This window comes from Pleurodeles waltl, chromosome 4_2 (genome assembly GCF_031143425.1).
Source record: "Pleurodeles waltl isolate 20211129_DDA chromosome 4_2, aPleWal1.hap1.20221129, whole genome shotgun sequence".
Taxonomy (NCBI): Eukaryota; Metazoa; Chordata; class Amphibia; order Caudata; family Salamandridae; genus Pleurodeles; species Pleurodeles waltl.
In genome coordinates this window covers 259,096,069-259,105,770 of record NC_090443.1, presented here as the reverse complement: position 1 = coordinate 259,105,770, position 9,702 = coordinate 259,096,069, and the positions used below count along the sequence as shown (strand labels likewise).

Sequence of the window (9,702 nt, the reverse complement as noted above, 5' to 3'; positions counted from 1 at the left end):
AATCAGTCTGAAGTACTAGAGGAAACACTTCATCAATGAAATAATGATAGGTAACAGCAAGATTTCAGTTAACCTCTTCGAATTCAAAAACCTGCTGCAAACTCCTGAAAGACACATCCATAATTTTCCCACATCACTCAGCAGGAGCCACGAAGTATGGAGAAGGATCACAAACCTGTTGCCACAAACACAGAGGATTCTAAAGATGTTTTTAAACTTTTGAGTACGCTGCTGTCAAAACAATACACCTGAAGTATTCTGATGTAGACCTACTTTATTTTAGTTTTTTATTTTATGGCAACGTATTCCCCTCGGGCTACTTTGAAGCACCATGCACACATAGGGCCAGGTTTACAAGGTCCTAGCTCCTCCTTGCATCACACTAGCATCATTTATTTATGCCAATGTGGCTCAAGGAGGACATTTTCGTTGCCCCATATTTAGAAAATGGAACAATTCATGCTTTGCACTACTTTGTGACACCTTGCAACAAATTATACCTGCATCAGGCATAATGTATGCAAGGGTGGCATTTCGGCGTTAGGAGGCCAGCAAAAAGGGACAGTGAAATCTCCAAGTTTCACTGCAGCATTTTTGGCATCAATTGTAATGCCTGCTCAAAGTAGCCTTTTAAAATGACACACCCATATTAACCTTTGGGCCTCCTTGCACTTAGCTCCACTGGCATCAAAATATTTGATGCTAGTGGAGCATAGTGCCACAATAGCATCAAAAAGTCTGACACTATTGGCCTAAAGACCGCCCTGTTGTGTCGTATTCTAAATATGGTGCACCCATGGTGTCATTAGGTGGGGCAGGGGCGACTCATGAAAAATGGCACATCAGTGCTGATGTGCCAGTTTCTTAAAAATCTGCCCCATAGAGTTAAAAATGTGGTACTTATCATCAAGGTGGCGTGTTCTATGTGTGGGTTAATGGGGTTAGGATGATTATTGTGCTTTGAAGTATAAGTTGCAGAAAGATGAGGATGTTCGTAGGATTCTCAAAAAAAGAGGTAAGGGCAGTCTTGAGTGAATGTTAGTCATGCATTACAAGAGTCACATTCCGTTCCATTTCCATTCCTCAATGATGTACATGTGACTTTTGGTTATCAGTCATATGACGTTTTATGTGCACTGTTTTTTGCAAAACAGGTGACACTTTGATATCACAGTAGAGACTGTGCAGCCTTTCGGTAACACTAATCTTACACAGGTGCCTACCTAGAGTGGGCTTCAAACATTTTGGTGATCTACTCCCAAGGTATGAGTCAGAATCCATGCTTCCCCAGCATATGTGCAAATATGGAACATGTACAGAGAAAGCAGTTCATCCTAGAGTTGGTAAATATATTGCACTCCCCTTTCTCCAGTGCAGGCCTTGGTTAGAGGGTTAGGAGGAATTTCTACAGGAGTCCTTTCAATGAAATGCTAACACAAATACAGCTTGTGGTGTCTATGTCTGTCAGAGCGCTATGGCCTCTGCCTTTATAATAGAAGTATATAAGCCTAGCGTGTCATTTCCACTACAGGTATGGTAGAGGGGAACCACAAGCCCTTCTTCAACGATGGATTAGTGGTCAATTCTTCTGCACCATGACAGAGGGATGAGCTATGCCCCTCTGTCATTGTATTGCAGATGTTGGAGAGGGCAAGAATACAACATAATAGAGTGCCCCTTTGTTTTCCTAGAGGACACATCATACTTAAAGGGAAACAAGCCTCTACAAGGTCACAGTCTAAGTGGATTTGTCTTGCATACATCGCAATGAAGGGCCAATGCTCTGTATCTAGTACGCAGTGACAATTACAGTAATGTTCAGTGCATACCTGATCTCTAATTACAATGCTGTAATAATGTAAATATACCTATCCTCCATTGTCTGCTTATCAAACATCAGATTGTTCAGTTTTTATTCTGCGGGATGGTACCAGAATATCACAGACTAAATGTCATCTGTTGAAATATTGTTTCCTAAATATCATTTGCAAAAATATTGGCCCTTGGATTTATTAATAGAAAGTCTTGACTCTATATAAATGATACTAAGATCATGCTATTTAACTCAGAAACTGTTTTTTTAACAACTTTCTGACGTACAGATATTCTGCCTACATTTGTCATTTAGCTTAGAAAGGCAACTCTTTGAACACCTGGGCCAACATGAGTATATTATCATTTTTAATATTTCAGACGGGTCCATGGGGCGGCAGGGCCTATAGATTTCTGCAATTCATTCTATACCGTAGGAAGTGCTGCCTACCCCTTATTGCCTGTGTTCTGGTACCAGAAACTCGGAGTTGAGGAGTTATACAATGTTATGTCCCTCTATTACAAAAAATAAACATTTGAAATAATAATAAGTTACAAGGGGTGCACTTTCACCCATGAAAGTTAAAGAACATGGAGGTGAAGTGACCAAAAGAAGCATGCTATAGTTGTCGTACAGGTTAGTGACATATGGTTCCTACTTATAGTGCAAGGTGTAATAATGTAGTAAAACAGTATACAAGAAAAAGATTAACATCATTATCAGTGAAATGTTTCTGCTTTCTAGCCTTGTCTTGGCTGTACTAACTATGATATCAATAGATTCTTCCCATAAACAGTGGTTACCACAGCATGCACGCACATTAACATGTGTAAATTTTTACATGTGCTATTTATACAGCACAATTCTAGCCAAAATGCATCAAATTACTGTACAGCGGCAAAGACAAAGACATAGTCAAAGTGTGATTGCAGAGTGAAAGTAGACAGTTGCTGTATCATGATTATGACTTAAAACTATGGGCCATTTACAAGGCCCTGGTGCTTCCTTGCGCCACCCTAGCGTTATTTTATTTTACACTGAAGTGGCTTTAAGGAGGCCATTTCCCAGCACCATATTTACAAAGTGGTGAAATGCTAGCTTTGGACACGCTGTAACACCTTCCCCCACATTATACCTATGCCAGGTGTAATGTATGTAAGGGGGGCATTCCCACGGAAGGAGGCTGAAAAAACATGGCGTAGTGACATTTACAAGATTTCACTGCATCATTTTTTAAAATAATTTTTAATGTCTGCTCAGGGCAGGCTTTAAAGTAACAGCCACATAGTAACCTATGAGCATTCCCAGTGCTTTGCTGCACTACTGCCTTCATTTAAGGGGCTAATCCAGCAAAGCGCCACAATAGCATCATCAATAATGATGCTTTTGTGGAAACGAGCACCTGGGTGTGCCATATTGTAAATATTGCACAACCATGATGTTGTTAGGATGGGCAGAGGCAGCGCAAGGAAAGTGGTCCATTGGGACCAATGCGCCACTTTCTTTTAGATCTGGCCCTGTGAGTTTTCTAAAGTTCAGAGTAACTGGACCCAAACTTTAGAATCATAGAGACATTTTTTTGTATCTCATCTTAGTACCTCACTATCTAAGTGAATTGTTATCTTAACTTGCCGAGTACCAGCTCGATTGTGGTTCCAATTGTGTCTAACTGGCACCATCAAGAGGAAGATGCAGCACCGAGGTCTTCTGCATGGCAGTGCACCGCACTACCAGACACCCAGGAGGTCAACCACACATTTGCCTACTTAAGATTATATTTAAATACTAAGGATATTTTAAACAACATGAGGGGAAATATTTCAGAGCAATGCAACAAGTCCATCATGCAAACCTCCTGTTCACGTTAGGAGTTACAAATTAATGATTCACATGTTTAATCTTTTTAACTAGAACTACAGACACTTTTAATGGCTCGTATTTTGTTGCTTTTTCATGAATTCCTTGTAGACGTCTGACTTTAGAAATCGTGGGTAGGAGTCCTTGGTCATGAGGCAAAGGATGTTTCTTTGAGCTTCATCAAAGCAGGTGATAGTAGGCTGAGAGATGTTCTTTGTGATGTTGTCTCTGGTTTTGTGGTCAATGTTGATCTAGATTAAAGAAATATGCAAATGCAATTAGTAAGGAGTCCACCACATTTTATGAAGTTGTTTTGATACCTGATGCTAAATGTTGCATAAGTTGCATAATGTTCTTCATTATACAGAAAGATAATTGAACTCATACTTTCATATCACAACATACACTACTCACATCCTAAGCAACATAGTACATTTTTTAAACTCTAAATGGATTAAATATTGTTTCCACCCCAAACGTGGTGGAAGACAGTGCTGCAAGTGACCTTGCTGAGCTACCATGTGCCACAGGGAAAGAGTGGGAATGTGCCTCATCTACAAGATATGGCGCATGTTGGTCCTCTTCCCTGTGCTGGCACACACAGGGCTGCCTAGTGCTGATGCAGCTACCCATGCACCATGGTACAAGGACACCTGCTTCACAAACAGAATTGTTTCTGTGCAGAAAGGGACACCTTCCTGCACAAAAACAATAATGAGAGGCTTTTTCCTCTCTCAAAGCGTGCTGCATTCTGTAACACACATAGAAAGAGGAAAAAACAAGGAGAAATAAATATTTGTCCTCGTTGCGCCTCGCTTGGGGAGGCATCACATTTTGATGCATTTCCAGGCTTACAATGCCTTGTAAATCTGGGAATACATCAAAACCCATGGGTGTTGTGTGGGAAAACCCACTGCAATGCCCATGTAACACCTCCCTGGCTCAGTGTAAGTCAACGCAGTGACTTGCTCTGCATTGCCATACACCATATCTACAAGGCAATGAAAAGTCATGCAAATTGGATTATTAGATATGGGCCTGAAATATGCGCCACTGAGCGTCACAAACAGTGACACACAGGCAGCGCACGGGGCTTGTAAATAAGCCCCTACATCTTTAATCCCAATTTTAAAGACGAGGCAGGTTGTTATGAGCAGAGATATAAGATTTTATACCAATGGATAAAGTACAAAAAATGTAATATATCTACCCCATGCCTCTAACCTTGTACTTCTAATCCAACCGTTACCCCAGCAAATCTATCATTCCTTCATTCTCAATTACTGATCTAACAGTTTCTCCTTACTTGTTTTACTGTGCCATTTCCTTGTCCACCACGTCCTGTTTATTCAGTTTTTTTATTTTATTTTATGTTCTAATGTTACAAGGCCCTTCATTGTAAGTCTGGTACTCTGCTTTTTGATTCTGATTCAAAATCAAATTGATCTAAAGGTGTAGTTAGTAATAATGAAGACAAACATTCAAATGCATAAACTTTAAGGAGCAGCGCTCATTTATTCCCGCGATTAATCTAAAGTGCCAGTTCTCTCTCTGTAGCACAGATATGCGGATCCTAAAATACATGAAACAGTTATACGATCCAACAGACCTCTAACTAAGAAACTGTCATCTGTGGGTTGAGAAATACAAGTTGAGCTAACAAGAACGGTTGGTTTTGAATGTAGACAGATTTGTACAATACAAATTCCATGACGAGTACCAATATTGAGTATGCCACTTTAGGCCTATTTCAGAGGAACAGCTTATGTAGGTCCAAGGGTGAGCAGTTATGTACTTTTCTTGTAAATTATATTCAAACTATTCGTGCCCTACTAGATCTGAAATAAGTATGCTAATAGGCACAGATAAAATGGCTATTAGGAGCAAGGGCCCGATTCATGAAGAAAATCAGAAAGTTACAGGCGGAGAGCTGTACCTACATGTAATTTTCCAACTTTCTGGAATTCACAAACTTTCCTAGGAGTACATCTTTAAAGCTGCACTAGACTGGGTGCCAAGTGTACTTTGGGAAAGTTTATATAACATTTCTATAGGAATTCTAACCCCAGTGTGGCGCTCTTCACATGGGAGAAATCTGAACAGTAGGAGTAGAATCCCTTGTGCAAACGCATGCTTTTAAAAACATTTTATTTCTCCACAAGGCCAATGTTTTGTCCAGTTTCTCCTGCAAATCTCAGGTTGATTCTTTTCCCTTCGTACCCTGTGAAGGGAGTTGCACCATGCCTTGATTTGTGTAAAGGAAATCCTACAGTTTCCCCAGTGGAAAGGGGCATGAGAGGAGTTTGGTAGTTCCCACAAATGTTCATAGCTATGGGCGTTGACAGGCTCCAAGTATAATTATGCTGTGGAATGTCCATTTTCCCACAGCTCATTAGTGGGTTTCACTCTTGCAGAGTACTCAACACTTGTGACCGTGATCTTCCCCACATAAATGAGTTTAGGCCTTCCAAAAATCTCTTTGTGTGTATCTAGCAGGCGTAAAACAGGTAAACCCAGTTGTAAACATACATTTCTGACCAAATGCAATCTTTTGAATGGGAAATTAAATGTTTACAACTGCAGGGATGCAGATGTATGTTTAAGGCTGGAGGGTGAACCCACATACTCAACACACAGAGGAAGTTAAAAATAAAAAAACATAATTTTTCTTAGTGGATTTCTGGATGCCATTAAATTTAAAATCCGAGTTACATTACACCTCTGGCAGTTCTAACATTCTAGTCTCCTCATCAAAAGACCTCTCTATGGGAAGCCGTTCAAGTCAAAATAAAGCTCCCATATAGGACAACTCCTGAAATGCATAGCGTGCAGCAAAAGGAATATGACACACAACAAAATGCATGTAATGTGTCAAAATAAATATGATACCTGGCAGAGCGAATCTGACTTGAGCCAAAGCAAACCTGGCACAGTGAATATGCTACTTAGTGAATAATATTAATAACCCACACTTGTAATTAAATAAGAGATATACTGAAATATATATCAACCATAGTGCAATAAATATGGCCCGCGTCATAAACAATAAAGCAATCACTGAAATAAATACAATATTCATCAAAAAATAATTGGACATTTCTTGAAAGGACTGACATGCCAAGAGGAATATGACATACATTGAAATGAATATGACAGATTGAAATAAATATAAGGTACTAAAATAAATATATTATATTGTGAAAAGAATATAATGCACAGTGAAGAAATATAACATTCAATGAAATGAACATTGCACATGTGGCACTGAATATGAACTGTGTTGAAATGAATATTACCCAGATTGCAATGAATATAAGATATACAGAAATAAATTGGAGATGATTTAAAATAAATGTGGTTTGAGTTGAAATGATTATAAGCCCTATTGAACTGAATTTGACATGCCTTCAAATGATTATGACCAAAGCTAAAATTCTTATGGTATTTGTCAAAATGAATATGGCATGCGTTGAAATTAATATAATACATTTTCAAATGATTATGATATTTGTTAAAATAGATATGCTAAACCCTAAAATAATATGACAAGTGTTTCTATGAATATGACATCCATTGAAGTAAATATAACATTGATTGAATATAACACATTTTAAAATGAACACAACATGAGTTGAAAGGAACATGAGCTTCACTGAAATTAATCTGACATGTTTTAAAATGAGTCTGAGTAACGTTAAAATAAATATGACATTTATCAAAATGAGTATGGCTTGGTATGTAAGTAATATGAGACACATTGACATGATTATGATACGTGTTGAAATGGATATGATTCAAGTTAGAATTAATATGATGTGTTAATGTGAATGAGACATCCATTAAAAGGAGTATTACACATGCTAAGATGAATATGGCACGCACTGAAATAACTATAGTTCTAGGCACTGTATCACAGCTTTGAATTGGAAAATATTAGTCTCACACATCGAATCAAGCTCCAATAACAGCAAAGTACTCTTTAACATCGTCAAGGAATTCTCCAACCACTCAAGGACAACAAACAACATTACCCCCTCACAGGATCGCTGCAAAAGCCTTGCAAACATTTTCCAGAACAAGATTGCTAAAATCTACAGAAACTTCAAACCCAAGCCCAAGGCTACTGACTTCTTCAAGCAGCGCAACAACCCCGCTACCACCACAGACATATGACCAGCCAAATGGAGCCATCTTGCCCAACACCACACCTTCCCACACATAAACAATCAAACCCCTCAACGCAGACATCCTTTGCTTGATGGTGCAAGGATGCCTGCTTTGGTGCAGGCAGCTTAATTTAACACCAGTGCAGGGAACAACACAGGGGTGCGCCGTATTCAATTAAATATGGCGCATCCGTGCATTGTGAAAAAGAGGGAGCGCGGTGCTGCCAATTTTGGTGCAGCGCCGCTCTCCGTCATTTTTTTTTAATATCGGCCAAAAACTCCTAATGGGATGCATCCTAGTGGCCCTCAGAACTCGGACCTACTCCTACTCCCACTATCCATGCTAGGAACTCAGGCATCATTCTGGACAATAAGCTAACCATGATGCATCAGGTTGACTCTGTCTCCTTCTGCTTCTTCATCCTCCGCATGCTACATAAGCTATTGAAATTACTACCCTGAAGGTCAAGACGCACCATCACCCAGGCCCCCATCTCCAGCCAACTGGACTATGGCAACACTCTCTATACAGGAATCATAGCTCACCTCCGATGACTATACACTATACAGAACACCGCAGCCTGACTCATCCTGGACCTCACTAGATGAACCCACATCACCCTCATCCTCAGATAAACACCACTAGCTCCCTATACAGAAAAGATGCCAGTTCAAGATCCTGACCCATGCATACGAGGCACTCCACCCTATTCAACTGAAGACCTGCCTAACTGATACACCGCCTGAACTTCCATAAGGTCACGGACACCTCCACTCCACATTCTTTTCTCCCTACCCTCACCCCGCATCCGACATAGAAGATGCGTAGGTCCCTCCTTCTCCTACTTGCAGCAAAGTCAGGGAATTAGCTACCTTTCCATCTGCGGACCTGCCCATCTCTTCCACAATTCCAAAAGTCTATGAAGACCTGGCTATTTAGCTAATCAACAAGACCCTGTCAGCGCCTGGATATCCGCATGGGTGACAAGTAGCACTCTACAAATCTACTGATTGATTAAATGATGAATTGTCTGTGGAACAATTTCATCTTATTAGTAACAACTGAAAGCCAAATGCAGCAACAAGCAAATGAAAGAGTACCAAACAACCTTTTTGAACGGCCTTCTGTTGCACAGGACTATGGGCCAAATGTATCAAACCTTTTTGCAATTACAAAAATTAATTTTGGTATGTAACAAGTCCAATTTGCGACTCGGTAACTTGTTACCGAATCGCAAATTGGATTTGCGACTACATACCGATTCGGTATTAGGAAGGGGTTTGTCGAGGGTATCCCTTCCTAATATCGAATAGTAGAGGTATGTATGATTGTTTTGTGACCATGAATGCAGTCGCAAAACAATCGCAGTTACCACCAACTTCAAATTGGTGGTAACCCATTCGCAAAGAGGAAGGCGTGCCCAAGGGGCCCCTTCCCATTTGTGAATGCATGCAAAAACATTTTTTAAGAGCAGGCAGTGTCCCATGGACCACAGCCTACTATTAAAAAATTGAAAAGAAAACTTTTCATTTTTCCTTTTAAATGCATCCCGTTTTCCTTTAAGGAAAACGGGATGCATTTAAACATAAATAAAAAGATTGCTTTATTGAAAAGCAGTCACAGACATGGTAGTCTGCTGAGCCCAGCAGGCCACCATCCCTGTGATTGTAGCCATTGGCAATGGCTTGCAACATGCGACCTACATCATGAATATTAATGAGGTTGGTCCATTTGCGAGACCTTGCGAATCACTGTATGAAACTCCTGTGGTTTCATACATTCCAATAGCGATAACTTAATAGGGATTCGTTAAAAATTGCAATGAGGTAATCGTTAATGTGAAGAACAATACATCTGGCCCTATG

At 39.9% G+C, this 9,702-nt stretch overlaps 1 protein-coding gene across 1 annotated transcript in view; it reads right to left on the bottom strand.

Annotated features, from left to right (window-relative positions):
- Positions 1-3,232: 3,232 nt before the first annotated feature.
- LOC138293840 (regulator of G-protein signaling 21-like) overlaps positions 3,233-9,702 on the bottom strand; it is a 66,288-nt gene continuing 59,818 nt past the window's right edge. Inside the window, exon 4 of the mRNA XM_069233153.1 lies at positions 3,233-3,921. Coding sequence (XP_069089254.1) covers positions 3,739-3,921 — 183 coding nt within the window. The 3' untranslated portion in view covers positions 3,233-3,738. The remainder of the gene's footprint in view (positions 3,922-9,702) is intronic.